At 41.3% G+C, this 20,265-nt stretch overlaps 1 protein-coding gene across 10 annotated transcripts in view; it reads right to left on the bottom strand.

Annotated features, from left to right (window-relative positions):
- Nucleotides 1-20,265, bottom strand: part of Unc13b (unc-13 homolog B) — a 215,142-nt gene that overhangs the window by 141,868 nt on the left and 53,009 nt on the right. For all 10 annotated transcript variants that reach the window (XM_087550942.1, XM_087550947.1, XM_087550943.1 and 7 more), the window contains 2 exon segments: nucleotides 19,099-19,222; nucleotides 13,585-13,658 (listed from right to left, as the gene is read on the bottom strand). In XM_087550942.1, coding sequence (XP_087407068.1) covers nucleotides 13,585-13,658; nucleotides 19,099-19,222 — 198 coding nt within the window.

Here is a 20,265-nt window from a genome sequence, read left to right as displayed (position 1 = left end):
GATGCTGGGAAAGTGAACAGAGTCCACAGTAAGAGAGCCGTGAGATAGGTGGTCTCTGTATGAAACTGGTGTGGCAGCACCACGCCTGGGTCAGAGAGTACTTGGGGACAGCATGGAGCTGCTGAGATACATTAGTGCTAATTCCAACGGCCTGCTGGAGCCAGAACTAGGGAGAGCATGACTGCTAGGGTACACGTGGGAACCATTTCAGCTATTCCTGTCACCAGGCATGATAGGCTCTTATCCCTCTAGAACAGTAAGCTAAAATAAAACTTTTTCTTCTAAACTGCCTTTGTCACAGCAACAGAAAGTGACTAATATAATTACACTTTTAAAAGACTATAACAGGGAAGGGGAGGTGGGTTGGTGATCAGCAGCATTAGCCTTCAAAGGACACGGGTTTGTTTCCCAGAACCCATATGGTACCTCACAACCATCAGTAACTCCAGTTCTAGAAGACCCAATGTCCTCTTCTTGCCTCCTTGGACACCAGACATGCAAGTGGTACACAGACATTAAAAAAAACAAAACAAAACAAACAAACAAACAAACAAAAAACACTTGTGCCGGCTATTATAGAGCTGAACTGTAGGGAATGAGGATAGGCTGTCTGCTAAGACGAAATTTGGTGACTTGTTCATAAGGATGACAGTGGCAAAGGATATTTCAAGTAGTTGTATCCAAAACAATTTTATATGTAACATATTTTACAAGCTGTAAACCATAATATAAATATAAGAATACTTATATTAATACGTCCAATGGAAGACATCAAAGGTTAGGTACAATGTACATAGTAGGACTGCATTAGTAAAGCTGATAACCACAAAACATTCAGCAATCCAAGGCTGAGCCTCACCCCAAAGAGACAGGGGAGTCAGCTATTGAAAATAACCACTAAAATAATGAGGAGTGGCTCTTCTTCTCTCCATGTATATGGTGTCTAACCTGTATGTATATCTGTGCACCATATGCATGCCTGGAACCTGCAGAGGCCTCCTGAAACCAGAGTTACAAACGGTTTCCACCTGCTATTTGGGTGCTAGGAACTGAACCCACATCCTCTGGAAGAACAACCAGTATTCTCGACTGCTGAGCCATCCCTCCATCATCTCTTCAGTAATGATGGTTTAATAGGTAGGACACAGGCCTAACAGTAAGAAATCCCAAGACTTAGGTATCAAAGTAAAATAATTCACATGTAGATATCAAAGTAGATATCTTCAAGAAGCTACATGTAATCAATCTTGTTTTAGGCAAAAAATAAAAAGCTAAAGTCCAGGTAATTATATCAAGATTAATAAAATTGATTGTTGGGGCTGGGGATTTAGCTCAGTGGTAGAGCGCTTACCTAAGAAGCGCAAGGCCCTGGGTTCGGTCCCCAGCTCCGAAAAAAAGAACCAAAAAAAAAATAAATAAATAAAATTGATTGTTTTTAAAAGGATAAATGGGGAGGGGGGATGGTGCAGCAGCTAACAGTATGTATTGTTCTTTCAGAGGACCAGGGTTCGACTTCCAGCACCAGCATGGTGACTCAACCATCCAGTTCTAGGATATCTTGTGCCTTCTTCTGACCTCCATGGGAGGCAGGTATGCTTGTGGTACACATACATATATGCAGACAAAATATTCCTACATATAAAAGAAATCTTAAGGCTGGGCAGTGGTGGCACCCGCCTTTGATCCCAGAACTTGGAAGACACAGGCAGGTGGGTCTCCAGGACAGCCAGGGCTATACAAAATAAAGCCTGTCTCAAAAAAACAAACAACAACAACAACAAATGAGGACAGGAATGTGGTTCAGTGGTCTAAAATCCTGTCTAGCAAGTCAAAGGCCCAAGGTGAATCCTTAACACTACAAATACATACATACATACATACATACATACATACATACATACATACATACATACCCAACCAAGTCAGTCACCCAGCCAGCCAGCCACTAGCTGGTTAAGGGAAAACAAAAATACAAAAGCAAAAATAAAACAAAAACAAAAAAACAAAATCTAAACTCTACACCCTGGCCTGGTAGCACATATGAATAATACCAACATCTTAGGAAATAAAAGCAAGAAGATTTGAGACTATCTTTTTCTAAACATGAAGTCTGAGGCTAGCTTGGGTTACAGAGACACTGTCTCAAAAGAGAGAGAGAGAAAAGAAAAGATTACAAAAACAGGTAATGATAGCATAAGAACAGCAAATTACAAACCAAAGTCTAAACCAAATCCATTTGGCTTATGTCTGTAATATTATATGTGTCTGTAGTACTTACACATGAATGTACATTGTTAGGCTGAAACCCCTGCTCTGCCCTCCTTCTCCCAACCCCACCCACTTGGAGAAAATTAACCTACTATCACTACTTGCCTCTGTGTTTCCAGCAACCCACCCAGGAGTGCCCACCCAGGGGCTCAGATTCTGACTGGGTATGGACGCCATCCCAGCTCCTAGCTGGCATGTCATTACTCCTCGCCTAAGCTTCGTAAAACCCCCTTGCTTTAGCCTGCATGTGTGACCTCACTGAGCCCCACCTGTGAGATCAGTGGACCCACCCCAGAGCTGCCTCCTAATAAACCTGCCGTTATCTACTTTTAATCTGGTCTAATCTGGCCTATATCTGTGTTAACAAGGGAGAGTGAAAGCATATTATATATGTATGTGCATATATAGATGTTGTTATGTAAATGTACACACATCTTAACCAAGTATCCTTTAAACACAAGGACCATTCTACATATGAAGATTTCCATTCATGTAATTTGCAACATTAAGCAGATTAAAACAGAAAACAATTATGAGCTAACAGATCTAAAAGAAATGTTAGATAAAAATCCCATACAGTTTCATAACAAACATGCTGACAAAATCAGAAAGAGAACAGAACTTAGTCTCATGAGGATAGCTACAAAAATCAGTACCAAACCAGCATGCTTTAAAATTGTGTGTGTGCTACCCAAAGACTATACATCGACTGACTCTGGGCTCCAACTGCATAGGTAGCAATGAATAGCCTAGTAAGAGCACCAGTGGAAGGGGAAGCCCTTGGTCCTGCCAAGACTGAAACCCCAGTTAACGTGATTGTTGGGGGAAGGGCAGTAATTGGGGGAGGATGGGGAAGGGAACACCCATATAGAAGGGAAGGGGGAGGGGTTAGGGGGAAGTTGGCCTGGAAACTGGGAAAGGGAATAACAATTGTAATGTAAATAAGAAATACCCAATTTAATAAAGATGGAGAAAAAAAATTGTGTGTGTGTGTGTGTGTGTGTGTGTGTGTGTGTGATACAGAGCAACACCCACACCAACTCCACCCCACCCATGCACATGGTGAAAGGAGAAGGTGCAAATCTCCTCTGACCTCCAAATATATTCCACTGTGCACACATACACACACAAAATTAACATGTAATAAAATAAATTTTAAAGACTTAGGAAGACAGCCAGGTGGTAGCACACACACCTCTATCTATCCCAGCACTTGGAAGATAGAAGGAGGTGGATTTCTTTGAGTTGGAAGCCAGTGTGGTCTACATAGTTGAGCTCCAAGTCAATCAGAGTTACAAACTGAGACCCTGTCTCAAAATAAGAAGAAAAAAAGACTTATTGTGGTAGCATCCATTGGCTCATATATTTGAATGCTTGTTCCACAGTTGCTGGAACTGTTTGAAAAGGATTGGGAAGTGTGGGCTTGTTAGAGGAGAGGTGTCACTTGGTCTTTGACATTTTAAAAGCCCAAGCTAGGTCTAGTCAGTGTCTGTCTGTATCTCTGTCTGTATCTCTGTCATCTCTGTCTGTCTCTCTCAGTCTCTCTCTCTGTCTCTCTCAGTCTCTCTCTCAGTCTCTCTCTCAGTCTCTCTCTCTGCCTCTCTCAGTCTCTCTCTCTCTCTCTCTCTCTCTCTCTCTCTCTCTCTCTCTCTCTCTGTGTGTGTGTGTGTGTGTGTGTGTGTGAGTGTACATGTCTGCCTCCAACTTGCAAATCAATTGTGATATCTCAGATACTGCTCCAGTGCCATGCCTGTCTGTCTACCTGCTGTCACACTCCCTGCCATGATGATCATGGACTATCCCTCTAAAACTGTAAGAAAAAACCCAATTAAATCCTTTGTCACGGGGGCTGTCAGAGGCACAACTATACTGGTGTTGTTTAATAGTTTCCTCCAAGATTGGAACATTCTATGCTGTAAAGAAGCTCCTTAAGCAAGAAGGTAACAACTCAAAATAGCTTCAGGAAATCCCTGAAACTGACCAGATTCATTATGTCCTTCCCTGCCAGAGTAAGCAATAAAAGCTGAGAGTCCCTCTCAGACTGAAGGAAACCAAGTTGCAAAAAAAGACTCTCAGACCAAACCAGCTTCTCAGAAAAAGCTGCCTAGAAAAGGCTCAGATCAACAAAAACACCTAGAAAGGGCTCTCTCCAACCTGTTGAGCTGCCTGCAGGCTATGCAATATGCTACAGGTTTCCAGGTTTTATGAGTTGTCAACCCATGCTGGGGTGTGCCTTGGTGATATAGCTGTCTTTGATTCATTTCTGTTCCTGTAAGGAACTCCTCGCCCATATTCCTGTAAGTAACCCCAATAAAACTCACTGGTACACCAAGTTGGACTTCAGTGTTGTTCGTACTTTGGTCGGTCGTGGGTTCCCTAGCTGGGTGAGTAGATATGAGTGTTATGCTGTGAAACCCAAAGAGGAGCCACAGTGTCACACATTGTTGCTAAGTCTCCATACCTTGTAAGAGTGTCTGTTCCCTAAGCCTAATGTAGCCTGCAAACCCTGTTTCTTAAGCCTCTGCTGAACTTGTAACCCCAGGATGTGTACCCACTGGGTGTGCCTTGCTCCTGAGCACCTGTGATGACTCCCCTTCCTTCTATTCTTTCACTTCTACCCTACAGGCAGCCGTGAGCCCCAAGTCCCCAACTTTTGCCCTGGAGTTTACAGCCAATCATCTCAATTTTTCTATCCAGCCTAACTCTTCTATAAAAGAGACCTCAAAAGCCAGTGAGGGGCTGCTCTCTGAAACCCCAACTGAGGGGGAGCTAGTCATCTGTCCAGCCCCTTGTGAGGTTCTAAAAACAGCATGCTTTAATCAGACAGTCGTGTGAGGTTTTCCTCAGACCTACCAGTGTCTCCCAAGAAATATTTTGTCACATGTAACTATATATCATAGGAAATGAAATTTTTGAAAACTAGGGTTTAATGTATCTCAAGTTAACCTTGAACTCCTTATAAAAATAAGAACCTTGGGGAGGGAGAGCTAAACCTTCAGAGAGGCAGACAAGCCTGGGAAACCAGAAGAGCTGCTCTCTGTACATACATCTCGGACGCCAGAGGAAAACACCAAAGGCCATCTGGAACCCTGGTGCACTGAAGCTCCCGGAAGGGGCAGCACAGGTCTTCCTGGTTGCTGCCGCCACAGAGAGCCCGTGGGCAGCACCCTGCGAGCAAACTTGAGCCTCGGGACCACAGGTAAGACCAACTTGTCTGCTGCAAGAAAGCTGCCTGGTGAAATCGGGACACACAGAGGCAGAATTCCTCTAGGACCGGGCACGTCCTGTGTTTACCGGAAGTCCAATACCTGCGGATCCCGGCCCGCAGCAGCTCTCTGCTACCAGACCCCGTGGGAAAGAGACCTCACCGCCTGGTCAGGTGGGCACTCCTGAGGCTGCATAAGCTCCCGGAAGGGGCGGCACAGGTCTTCCTGGTTGCTGCCGCTGCAAAGAGCCCGTGGGCAGCACCCCGCGAGCGAACTTGAGCCTCGGGACCACAGGTAAGACCAACTTTTCTGCTGCAAGAAAGCTGCCTGGTGAACTCAAGACACAGGCCCACAGGAACAGCTGAAGACCTGTAGAGAGGAAAAACTACACGCCCGAAAGCAGAACACTCTCCCATAACTGACTGAAAGAAGGAAAACAGGTCTACAGCACTCCTGACACACAGGCTTATAGGACAGTCTAGCCACTGTCAGAAATAGCAGAACAAGGTAACACCAGAGACAACCTGATGGTGAGAGGCAAGCATAGGAACCCAAGCAACAGAAACCAAGACTACATGGCATCATCGGAGCCCAATTCTCCCATCAAAACAAACATGGAATATCCAAACACACCAGAAAAGCAAGATCTAGTTTCAAAATCATATTTGATCATGATGCTGGAGGACGTCAAGAAAGACGTGAAGAATTCCCTTAGAGAAACACAGGAAAACATTAATAAACAACTAGAAGCCTACAGAGAGGAATCGCAAAAATCCCTGAAAGAATCGCAAAAATCCCTGAAAGAATTCCAGGAAAACACAATCAAACAGTTGAAGGAATTAAAAATGGAAATAGAAACAATCAAGAAAGAACACATGGAAACAACCCTGGATATAGAAAACCAAAAGAAGAGACAAGGAGCTGTAGATACAAGCTTCACCAACAGAATACAAGAGATGGAAGAGAGAATCTCAGGAGCAGAAGATTCCATAGAAATCATTGACTCAACTGTCAAAGATAATGTAAAGCGGAAAAAGCTACTGGTCCAAAACATACAGGAAATCCAGGACTCAATGAGAAGATCAAACCTAAGGATAATAGGTATAGAAGAGAGTGAAGACTCCCAGCTCAAAGGACCAGTAAATATCTTCAACAAAATCATAGAAGAAAACTTCCCTAACCTAAAAAAAGAGATACCCATAGACATACAAGAAGCCTACAGAACTCCAAATAGATTGGACCAGGAAAGAAACACCTCCCGTCACATAATTGTCAAAACACCAAACGCACAAAATAAAGAAAGAATATTAAAAGCAGTAAGGGAAAAAGGTCAAGTAACATATAAAGGCAGACCTATCAGAATCACACCAGACTTCTCGCCAGAAACTATGAAGGCCAGAAGATCCTGGACTGATGTCATACTGACCCTAAGAGAACACAAATGCTAGCCCAGGTTACTGTATCCTGCAAAACTCTCAATTAACATAGATGGAGAAACCAAGATATTCCATGACAAAACCAAATTTACACAATATCTTTCTACAAATCCAGCACTACAAAGGATAATAAATGGTAAAGCCCAACATAAGGAGGCAAGCTATACCCTAGAAGAAACAAGAAACTAATCGTCTTGGCAACAAAACAAAGAGAGTGAAAGCACACAAACATAACCTCACATCCAAATATGAATATAACGGGAAGCAATAATCACTATTACTTAATATCTCTCAACATCAATGGCCTAAATCCCCAATAAAAAGAAATAGATTAACAAACTGGATACTCAACGAGGACCCTGCATTCTGCTGCCTACAGGAAACACACCTCAGAGACAAAGACAGACACTACCTCAGAGTGAAAGGCTGGAAAACAACTTTCCAAGCAAATGGTCAGAAGAAGCAAGCTGGAGTAGCCATTCTAATATCAAATAAAATCAATTTTCAACTAAAATTCATCAAAAAAGATAAGGAAGGACACTTCATATTCATCAAAGGAAAAATCCACCAAGATGAACTCTCAATCCTAAATATCTATGCCCCAAATACAAGGGCACCTACATACGTAAAAGAAACCTTACTAAAGCTCAAAACACACATTGCACCTCACACAATAATAGTGGGAGATTTCAACACCCCACTCTCATCAATGGACAGATCATGGAAACAGAAATTAAACAGTGATGTCGACAGACTAAGAGAAGTCATGAGCCAAATGGACTTAACAGATATTTATAGAACATTCTATCCTAAAGCAAAAGGATATACCTTCTTCTCAGCTCCTCATGGTACTTTCTCCAAAATTGACCATATAATTGGTCAAAAAACGGACCTCAACAGGTACAGAAAGATAGAAATAATCCCATGTGTGCTATCGGACCACCACGGCCTAAAACTGGTCTTCAATAACAATAAGGGAAGAATGCCCACATATACGTGGAAATTGAACAATGCTCTACTCAATGATAACCTGGTCAAGGAAGAAATAAAGAAAGAAATTAAAAACTTTTTAGAATTTAATGAAAATGAAGGTACAACATACCCAAACTTATGGGACACAATGAAAGCTGTGCTAAGAGGAAAACTCATAGCTCTGAGTGCCTGCAGAAAGAAACAGGAAAGAGCATAGGTCAGCAGCTTGACAGCACACCTAAAAGCTCTAGAACAAAAAGAAGCAAATACACCCAGGAGGAGTAGAAGGCAGGAAATAATCAAACTCAGAGCTGAAATCAACCAAGTAGAAACAAAAAGGACCATAGAAAGAATCAACAGAACCAAAAGTTGGTTCTTTGAGAAAATCAACAAGATAGATCAACCCTTAGCCAGACTAACGAGAGGACACAGAGAGTGCGTCCAAATTAACAAAATCAGAAATGAAAAGGGAGACATAACTACAGATTCAGAGGAAATTCAAAAAATCATCAGATCTTACTATAAAAACCTATATTCAACAAAACTTGAAAATCTTCAGGAAATGGACAATTTCCTAGACAGATACCAGGTACCGAAGTTAAATCAGGAACAGATAAACCAGTTAAACAACCCCATAACTCCTAAGGAAATAGAAGCAGTCATTAAAGGTCTCCCAACCAAAAAGAGCCCAGGTCCAGACGGGTTTAGTGCAGAATTCTATCAAACCTTCATAGAAGACCTCATACCAATATTATCCAAACTATTCCACAAAATTGAAACAGATGGATCACTACTGAATTCCTTCTATGAAGCCACAATTACTCTTATACCTAAACCACACAAAGACCCAACAAAGAAAGAGAACTTCAGACCAATTTCCCTTATGAATATCGACGCAAAAATACTCAATAAAATTCTGGCAAACCGAATCCAAGAGCACATCAAAACAATCATCCACCATGACCAAGTAGGCTTCATCCCAGGCATGCAGGGATGGTTTAATATACGGAAAACCATCAACGTGATCCATTATATAAACAAACTGAAAGAACAGAACCACATGATCATTTCATTAGATGCTGAGAAAGCATTTGACAAAATTCAACACCCCTTCATGATAAAAGTCCTGCAAAGAATAGGAATTCAAGGCCCATACCTAAACATAGTAAAAGCCATATACAGCAAACCAGTTGCTAACATTAAACTAAATGGAGAGAAACTTGAAGCAATCCCACTAAAAGCAGGGACTAGACAAGGCTGCCCACTCTCTCCCTACTTATTCAATATAGTTCTTGAAGTTCTAGCCAGAGCAATCAGACAACAAAAGGAGATCAAGGGGATACAGATCGGAAAAGAAGAGGTCAAAATATCACTATTTGCAGATGATATGATAGTATATTTAAGTGATCCCAAAAGTTCCACCAGAGAACTACTAAAGCTGATAAACAACTTCAGCAAAGTGGCTGGGTATAAAATTAACTTAAATAAATCAGTTGCCTTCCTCTATACAAAAGAGAAACAAGCCGAGAAAGAAATTAGGGAAACGACACCCTTCATAATAGACCCAAATAATAAAAAGTACCTCGGTGTGACTTTAACCAAGCAAGTAAAAGATCTGTACAATAAGAACTTCAAGACACTGAGGAAAGAAATTGAAGAAGACCTCAGAAGATGGAAAGATCTCCCATGCTCATGGATTGGCAGGATTAATATAGTAAAAATGGCCATTTTACCAAAAGCAATCTACAGGTTCAATGCAATCCCCATCAAAATACCAATCCAATTCTTCAAAGAGTTAGACAGAACAATTTGCAAATTCATCTGGAATAACAAAAAACCCAGGATAGCTAAAGCTATCCTCAACAATAAAAGGACTTCAGGGGGAATCACTATCCCTGAACTCAAGCAGTATTACAGAGCAATAGTGATAAAAACTGCATGGTATTGGTACAGAGACAGACAGATAGACCAATGGAATAGAATTGAAGACCCAGAAATGAACCCACACACCTATGGTCACTTGATTTTTGACAAAGGAGCCAAAACCATCCAATGGAAAAAAGATAGCATTTTCAGCAAATGGTGCTGGTTCAACTGGAGGTCAACATGTAGAAGAATGCATATCGATCCATGCTTATCACCCTGTACAAAGCTTAAGTCCAAGTGGATCAAGGACCTCCACATCAAACCAGACACACTCAAACTAATAGAAGAAAAACTAGGGAACCATCTGGAACACATGGGCACTGGAAAAAATTTCCTGAACAAAACACCAATGGCTTACGCTCTAAGATCAAGAATCGACAAATGGGATCTCATAAAACTGCAAAGCTTCTGTAAGGCAAAGGACACTGTGGTTAGGACAAAACGGCAACCAACAGATTGGGAAAAGATCTTTACCAATCCTACAACAGATAGAGGTCTTATATCCAAAATATACAAAGAACTCAAGAAGTTAGACCGCAGGGAAACAAATAACCCTATTAAAAAATGGGGTTCAGAGCTAAACAAAGAATTCACAGCTGAGGAATGCCGAATGGCTGAGAAACACCTAAAGAAATGTTCAACATCTTTAGTCATAAGGGAAATGCAAATCAAAACAACCCTGAGATTTCACCTCACACCAGTGAGAATGGCTAAGATCAAAAACTCAGGTGACAGCAGATGCTGGCGAGGATGTGGAGAAAGAGGAACACTCCTCCATTGTTGGTGGGATTGCAGACTGGTACAACCATTCTGGAAATCAGTCTGGAGGTTCCTCAGAAAATTGGACATTGAACTGCCTGAGGATCCAGCTATACCTCTCTTCGGCATATACCCAAAAGATGCCTCAACATATAAAAGAGACACGTGCTCCACTATGTTCATTGCAGCCTTATTTATAATAGCCAGAAGCTGGAAAGAACCTAGATGCCCTTCAACAGAGGAATGGATACAGAAAATGTGGTACATCTACACAATGGAATATTACTCAGCTATCAAAAACAACGAGTTTATGAAATTCGTAGGCAAATGGTTGGAACTGGAAAATATCATCCTGAGTGAGCTAACCCAATCACAGAAAGACATACATGGTATGCACTCATTGATAAGTGGCTATTAGCCCAAATGCTTAAATTACCCTAGATCCCTAGAACAAATGAAACTCAAGATGGATGATCAAAATGTGAATGCTTCACTCCTTCTTTAAATGAGGAAAAAGAATACCCTTGGCAGGGAAGGGAGAGGCAAAGATTAAAACAGAGACTGAAGGATCACCCATTCAGAGCCTGCCCCACATGTGGCCCATACATATACAGCCACCCAATTAGACAAGATGGATGAAGCAAAGAAGTGCAGACCGACAGGAGCCGGATGTAGATCGCTCCTGAGAGACACAGCTAGAATACAGCAAATACAGAGGCGAATGCCAGCAGCAAACCACTGAACTGAGACTAGGTCCCCCATTGAAGGAATCAGAGAAAGAACTGGAAGAGCTTGAAGGGGCTCGAGACCCCATATGTACAACAATGTCAAGCAACCAGAGCTTCCAGGGACTAAGCCACTACCTAAAGACTATACATGGACTGACCCTGGACTCTGACCTCATAGGTAGCATTGAATATCCTAGTAAGAGCACCAGTGGAAGGGGAAGCCCTGGGTCCTGCTAAGACTGAACCCCCAGTGAACTAGACTATGGGGGGGAGGGCGGCAATGGGGGGAGGGTTGGGAGGGGAACACCCATAAGGAAGGGGAGGGGGAGGGGGATGTTTGCCCGGAAACCGGGAAAGGGAATAACACTCGAAATGTATATAAGAAATACTCAAGTTAATAAAAAAAAATCTATAAAAAAAAAATAAGAACCTTGAAATGTTGATCTTACCTCTACCCTCCAAAAGCACTGAATATTTTAGGGGTTATTAAAAAATAGCTAAGAAATACAACAACTAAAAAAGTAAGCTAGATGAGCCCCTAGGACAACAAACGCCTGCTGTCTGCTGGGGTTTTGTTTTGTCAATTTAACACAAGCTAGATTGGAATAGGAAGAGGAACCTCAACTGTGGGGTGGGAGGAACTCCTTCACAATGCCTATAAGTCTGTAGGATGTTTTCTTGATTACTAATTGATGGAGGAAAGCCTAAGCCATTGTGGGCAGTGAGATCCCTGGACAGAGAGTCCTGGGTGCATAAGAAAATGGGCTGAACAAGCCAGTAAGCAGCCTTCCTCCATGGCCTCTGCTTGAGTTCCTGCCCTGCTTGATGATGACTACAACTGTAAGCTGCAGTTAACCCTTTGCTTCTAGTCATGGTGCCTCAGCAACTCAGAGAGCTTGCTGCTCTTCAAGAGGACTAGAGTTTGGTTACCAGCACCTACAGCAGGTAACTTAAACTATGTTTAACTCTAGCTATGGAGGACCTAACTGCCTCTTCTGCCCTCCTCAGGTCTATTCATTTGTGCACTCACACACATACATAAATAGAAACAAATTATTTTTTAAAGATTAAGAAAATGTAAATTAAGAGTCAAAATTTCAAGGTATATATACACATACATATATATATATGTATGTATGTATGTATGTATGTATGTATATATATATATATATATATATATATCCCAGGTCAGCCTGGGATACATTAGATACTGTTTTTAAAAAAGTACCATTCAACTTCTATCTTACAACAATTTGTGTTTCCCTTTGTATTGTATTTTTAATAGCATGAATTTTATTTCAGCAAACATCAACTTTGAGTGCTTATAATGCAGTAGATGTTATAATAATTACACAAACATACAATCTCTTTTCTCAAGGATAATAAAATCTTATTTCTATGGTGTTAGCACACAGGAACTCTTATAATGTCAGTATGGAAAGACTGAGACAGGAGGAACATGAGTTCAAGGAAAGCCAGGGCTGTATAATGAAATCTAATTTCAAAAATATAAATTCCCAAAATCATTATGAATTTTTTAAAAAACTATTTGTGTTTCTAATAGCCCGATTTATCCCAAAGTAAATAAACATTCCTCTCTTCTTTATACCGCCAGTAACAAAAGCACTGTGCCCATTCCCGTGTCGCAGACGGAGGTAACGGTCTTCTCTTACACACCTGACTCGTAGCTGGAGACAAGTCATGCATGACAGCAGGGCCAAGCAAAGTTAAAGTCTAAACATTTCTAACAAGTGCACACTATTAAGGCTAATAATATCCAGAACTCTGCACAGACCAGAAGAAACACTTTCTGCTCCTCCATATAACAAAGAGGGGCTGCTATCAGCTCCTTCCCCATGGTCCAGAGCCAGTCTAACACCACAGTCTAACCTGCAGTGGGAGACGACAGCGGGAGATGGAGCTTCCCGCTGAAATTTCAGGAACTCTTCTCCCTGCCTATTCATTATAGCTGAGCACAGTGACACATGTCAGCAGTCCCGGCCCTCAGGATGCTGTGGCAATAGGCTATCAAGTTCAAGACCAGTCAAAGCCACATAGCAAGACTTGGGCTCAAAAATAATAACAACAATAATAACAAACTTCATTATTACAGACAGGGTGTATCTCATTGGTAAAGCGCAGGTCTAGGACATGTAAAGTTCTGATTTGACTCTCTTAGTACAGATTTTAGTGCCTCAGACAATGGACTTCTGGCCCTCTCCCTAGACAATAGATAATGGATTATAGATTGCCCCCATCTCTCAATATTGCAAAGAAAGCAGTTCCTACCTCATTATCATCTGCCAAGGCATTTATTTGTTCCAATTTGTAGGTCCAATATCTGGCTTCCTCCTCTGGGATGTCTACCATAAAAAAGAACAGATATTAGCTGGCAATACATAGTCATCAGCAAATAACACTTTACTTAGACAAGTGAATATGATTAGAAAAGTGGTGGTGACATGAACGCTAGCTGTGAGTCACTGTCACCATGAACATTACTGACTTTATTTTGGAAAGACAATATAATAAACTGCTCTTCCTGCTTCTGATTTCGAAAATGATGAACTAAGGCTCTGAGAGGACACATCATCTGTCTACGGCTGAGTTCCTCCACAGATAAGCGTGATGCAAACTGATATCAATAGACTCCAAAATGAGGTTATGTCATCCACACAGCAAGAGCAAACACTCAAAAGGATTAGATTAGGAGGAAAGCTACACCTTGCGATATAAGATGCTTAAAAGTTATACTTTTGCCTTCAAAAAATTAAAAATACAGCCAACGGTAGTAGTGGTTCATCTTGTAATTTCAATATTCAGCAGATTAAGGCAACTGGATCACAAGTTCAGTAATAAACTTGTACAGACCCAGTCTGGACATACGGAGTTCCAAGCCTTGTCTCAAACACACACACACACACACACACACACACACACACACACACCACACACACACACTTGCCATGTGAGAATCTAGTCAAAAGAACTGAAAGTAGAATGTCAAAGGAATATCTGTACATCCAAGCTCAGAACAGCATTTATTCACACTAGTCAAGAGTTAAAGCAACCTGTGTCCATAAACAGATGAAAATGTAAAATAACATATATATTCACACACAATGAAAACTATTCATCGTTTAAAAGGAACGACTTCTAAACTGGCTCTTAACTCAGTGACAGGGAAGAGCGGGAAGGTTGAGACAGGAAGAGCACAGTAAGTATGAAGCCACACGGCACCAAGTGATTCCAGGCCAGCCTAACTACACAAGGCCATCTCAAAGCACAAAAGGATTCCTCTACACAAAAGAGAAACAAGCCGAGAAAGAAATCAGGGAAATGACACCCTTCATAATAGTCCCAAATAATATAAAATACCTTGGTGTGACTTTAACCAAGCAAGTAAAAGATCTGTATGTTAAGAACTTCAAGCCTCTGAAGAAAGAAATTGAAGAAGACCTCAGAAGATGGAAAGATCTCCCATGCTCATGGATTGGCAGGATTAATATAGTAAAATTGGCCATTTTACCAAAAGCGATCTACAGATGTAATCCCCATCAAAATACCAATCCAAATCTTCAGAGAGTTAGACAGAACAATTTGCAAATTCATCTGGAATAACAAAAAACCCAGGATAGTTAAAAATTATCCTCAACAATAAAAGGACTTCAGGGGGAATCACTATCCCTGAACTCAAGCAGTATTACAGAGCAATAGTGATAAAAACTGCATGGTATTGGTACAGAGACAGACAGATAGACCAATGGAACAGAATTGAAGACCCAGAAATGAACCCACACACCTATGGTCACTTGATTTTTGACAAAGGAGCCAAAACCATCCAATGGAAAAAAGGGAGCATTTTCAACAAATGGTGCTGGTTCAACTGGAGGTCAGCATGTAGAAGAATGCAGATCGATCCATGCTTATCACCCTGTACAAAGCTTAAATCCAAGTGGATCAAGGACCTCCATATCAAACCAGATACACTCAAACTAATAGAAAAAAGTGGGGAAGCATCTCGAACTGGGCACTGGAGAAAATTTCCTGAACAAAACACCAATGGCTTATGCTCTAAGATCAAGAATGGACAAATGGGAACTCATAAAACTGCAAAGCTTCTGTAAGGCAAAGGAACTTCAGATCTTCATGCTTCCTCCTCTCCCCCATAATCAATCCCCCAGTCTCATCCCTGGCTCTGTAGATGACCTGCTGTGGCCTCTCCTCATGTTCTGCCCCCATTCCTAGGGGAATAAGCAGATCCTGTAGGACACCTGCTTTCCTCCCTCCTGTGGACCCCTCAGCCACACCCCCAATATACCCCCATTCCTAAGTGTTAGCTAACAATACCTAGAAACTCATTTTATCCAGAACCTCCAGTGTCTATACCCATCCCAGAAGCATTCCCTACCAGGCAACACGTTGTCCTAAGAACCAGAGAGGGCAACAGAAACCAAGGAACAAAATATCCACCCAGCAAAGACAAGACCAGAAATTAACACCTAGAAAAACAGTCATCCCAAACTCAGATGCCTAGACTGCAGCGTAAAAACACAATCAATAACAGTCAGGCCACTATGTCCCCACTAGAGTCCAGCAACCCTGCCAAATACATCAAACCCTGAGAAATCCATCATAGCTGAAGCACAAAACAAAGACCCTGAAACGGCCTTTATGAACATGAATGATAATAGTCCTTAAAAAGGAAGTGAATTCCAAAAAAAATCTATGAAAACACAAACAATGGAAATAAAACAGCGCCAGATCTGAAAGTGGAAATAGAATCAATAAGGAAAATGCAGGGCTGGAGAGATGGCTCAGTGGTTAAGAGCACTGACTGCTCTTCCAGAGGTACTGAGTTCAAATCCCAGCAACCACATGGTGGCTCACAACCATCTGTAATAAGATCTGATGCCCTCTTCTGGTGTATCTGAAAACAGCTACAGTGTACTCATATGCATAAAATAAATAAATAAATCTTTAAAAAAAAATAAGGAAAATGCAAACTGAGGGAAATCTGGAAATGAAAAATTTAGGAACTCACTAAACGAAGAGTTAGGAATAACACCTAACTCTTAATAGAGACTCTAAAAGCCAGAACAGCCTAGATAGATGCAGACTCTAAGAGCCCACAGAGGCCATGCCAGACTACTATACTCAGCAAGAGTTTCCATCACAATAGATGGAGACCAGAAATCATTCCATGATAAAAAAAAAAAAAAACAATGTAAGCAATATCTATCTACAAATCACCCGCTGAAGGTGACCTACAGAGATTAGCCATAACCTCGAAAGCATAAGAATAAATAATTCCAGACAGGAAAACCAAGAGTAGAAACACACACACACACACACACACACACACACCACTGTCACCATCACCACCACAACAAAATAACAGGATTCAATAAGCAAGGCTCACCGATACCTCTCAACACCAATGGTCTCAATTCCCCAGTAAAACACAGACTAACAGAATGGACGTGGAAACAGGACCCATCCTTCTGCTAAGGATGCATATACCTTAACACTAAGGATAGTGTAGTACAGTTAAAATTAACACCTAGGCTCTGGGACCGAGTCACCGTTCTCTCTTTCCTTCCCCTTTGCTGCTTCTTCCCTTGCCTTGTCTTTACCAGGTCTCATTGTGTTGTCCACACCAGTCCTGAACTCCTGAGCTCAAGTGATCCTCCCACGTACTGGGTGGCTTTATGGGCATAAGTCTTCATGCAAAGTTAAATTCCTTTTTTTTATCACTTCATACCTACTCAACCTCAGGCAAAATCCTTAAATATTCTGTGCCTCAGATGCCTTTATCCTGAGATTTGTGACACACCTTTTTTTTTTTTTTCTTTTTTTTTTTTTTTCGGAGCTGGGGACCGAACCCAGGGCCTTGTGCTTGCTAGGCAAGCGCTCTACCGCTGAGCTAAATCCCCAACCCCTTATCCTGAGATTTAATAATAGCTGCGTCCAAAGGAGTATGAGGGAGTCAAGTGAGCCCCCATAAACCATGTTTTTATTATAGTATTTTATTATAGTGTACATTCACAACATAAAGTCAAACACCGAAAATTTTCTAGCAGAATATTATATACAGCATTTATATCCTAACTATGTAATCAGTAGATGAAACAGTTAAGAAGCAAAAACTAAATAGTTTTTAAAAAAAAAGAGTTAAAGTAAGAAAAAAAAGAAGAAACAAAAACTGTTTCACATTTACATTTAAATCCCCAAACATTATCAACCTGCAAAAATCAAAAATCAGTTGATCAAATTATTAAAAAATTGCCCCCTGCACACACATATTACTTTTTGAGTCAATAAAAAGTGTTTTAACTTGATAATATAGAATTGATGCCATACCGTAAACTTGAGCTACATAACAAGACTCTCTCTGGGATTAAAATAAAAGCTAAATAAATCAATTGAAATTATGAAGAGGGCTGGAGAGATGGCTCAGCGGTTAAGAGCACCCGACTGCTCTTCCAGAGGTCATGAGTTCAAATTCCAGCAACCACATGGTGGCTCAGAACCATCTGTAAAGAGATCCGATGCCCTCTTCTGGTATGTCTGAAGACAGCTACAGTGTACTTATATATAATAAATAAATAAATCTTTAAAAAAAAAAAGAAGAGAAATTATGAAGAACCACAAAAATAGTAAATGTGAACACCATTAATGCAAATGACAAAAATTCAAAGAATACTAAAATAAGTCAAGTAAAAAGAAGAGAACATTTCTAGGCATGTCCTAGTTGCAGCCTGTGTCCCTGAATAGCCATGAATGCAGTTCAACTCATCTGGAGATAGCAATGGTAAGTCAAAAAGCTGGACACCCCAACGTAAACAAAGTGCAAAGATTAGAAGTTGGGAAATACAAAACACTGGAAAAATGTGCAGGGGTGGGCACTCCCGGGAGTGACAGCATAAACTCTGCCAGCTTCCTGCCAAACAACTCTGCGATGCTCATGAGAAGGAGCTGTGCACCATCCCTCTGACCTGCAATCCCACTTCGCCCTAGCCCCGTAAGGATCACAAACACACGACATTGTTAGTGACAGTAATATGTGGCTTAAAAAAAAAGAAAAGAAAATCCTACATGTCCATCAATAAAGGATCACAGAATAAATTCACTGAAGGTGAATGCTCTGATCAGCAAGACAGATATTAAAGTTCACCATACAGACACATACCACTGGAGGCTGAGGCAGGAGGTCTGTGGTGAGTTCAAGGTTAGCCTGGAATTTGGAGTGGTCTCAAAAAAAAAAAAACAATCTAAAAAATTAATTAAGTATACTCCATTTTCAGTTCTCTTCAATCTTAAATCAACAAACTGTAGCTTTAATAAAACAAAACATGATATATGTTAAAGTATTTTAAAAGAATAATCTAAAAATTGGAAATTCCAAGTTATTTCACAAACAGTAACAGAATGTAACAAATTGCAGCTTTCTTGGTGTTTAGCGTCTGCTTGCTTGCAGTAGACTCTCACCGTGCAGCCCTATCTAGAGCTTGCTGAGCAGACGAGGCTGGCCTTGCACTTCTGAGGCTCCTCCTGACTCAGCTTCTAAAATGCTGGGATTGCTGGCATGAGCCGCCAGGCCCAGCCCATGTGCAATCTTTAATGAAGACCAACCTACTTTACTTTGTCTTGGGCTAACGGTCATTGGGCAGAGTAGATGAACACACACGTCTACAGAGGACATGCCTAGAAGACAAGACAGCCCTTAACAAAAGAGATGACAGTCTCAGTGTCCTTACAAAAGACTAAGTCAGTCTGTAATGCTTATCAAAATAGACTCACCAAAAGGCAGCTCAAATCGTGTATCAAGCAAGATTTTATGAGGAGTTGGGTTTTTAGTTCCACAGATCTCATCATTTTTCATTAATGTCTCAGCCTCCAGTGTAGACCACTCCCCAGGCCCTTCCTAGGAAACAAAGACATATGTAAGATCAAACGCTAGACTTTCTTGGCTCCCTTTGTGGTTCAGGAGCCAGGTGTTTTCCTCTGAATTCTCTTCTTCAAGAGCTTCAGAACATCGCTTACATCCTGAGAATAAAGAGAGGGAAAACCCACTATCACCCCCCACCATTACCCTTCAATGTTGCCCTCCACCATCACTCCCACTGTCACTCCCATTGTCACCCCCCACTATCACCCCTCACCATTACCCCTCACTATCACCCCTCACCATCACCCCTCACCATCACCCCTCACCATCACCCCCTCACTATCACCCCCCCACTATCACTCCTCACCATCACCCCCCAATATCACCCCCCACTATCACTCCTCACCATCACCCCCCAATATCACCCCTCACTATCCCTGCTGCTCTGTTCTGATCCCTTTGCTGAGATAAGGACTCCAGGGGCAGCTGTCACTGTGTTCAGCTGTGCAATCCTGGTGAGGACAACTCTCTGGAGTTCCAGACTTTAAAGTAAGCATCCATTATGGACCAATTCTCAATCTCCTGATTCTTAATGACTGGTAAATAGAAGTGACTAGAGCTGCCATGAAAATGAGCTGTTCATCTGCCTCTAGTCGTAGAGACTTAGAACTCAAAGAAATATAGACAATGAAGTCACTGCCCTCTATTTCCCCCTTCCAGAGAAAGGTTCTAGTGCACTGTCAATGCGAACAGTAGTAGAGTCACTTCCAGGTAGGTACAAAGCCAATGGAGAAATAGTGATATCTAAGTCGAATCTGAGAAAGTGAACTAAGAATTCAGCCAGGAAATGAGTAGACACAATATAAATACCTACCAACCACATCCCGTAATTCTGTAAACTCCAAAAGTAGTATACACAGAAGAAAACTGAAACCAGTTGCCTCATGAGCAGCTTAGAAAAATAGGCCCCAAACTAGTATCTGGCCAACTGGCTAAGTAAGTTTAATGGTGTTCTTCCCAGGACAGTGTTGAAGATGAGAGTTAGAGACCAATACACATTCCTCAGACAAGACTATCTT

Source organism: Rattus norvegicus, chromosome 5 (genome assembly GCF_021556685.1).
Source record: "Rattus norvegicus strain SHRSP/BbbUtx chromosome 5, alternate assembly SHRSP_T2T, whole genome shotgun sequence".
NCBI lineage: Eukaryota > Metazoa > Chordata > Mammalia > Rodentia > Muridae > Rattus > Rattus norvegicus.
The sequence above is the reverse complement of the archived record's forward strand: the minus strand, read 5'-3'. Positions and strand labels throughout refer to the sequence as shown.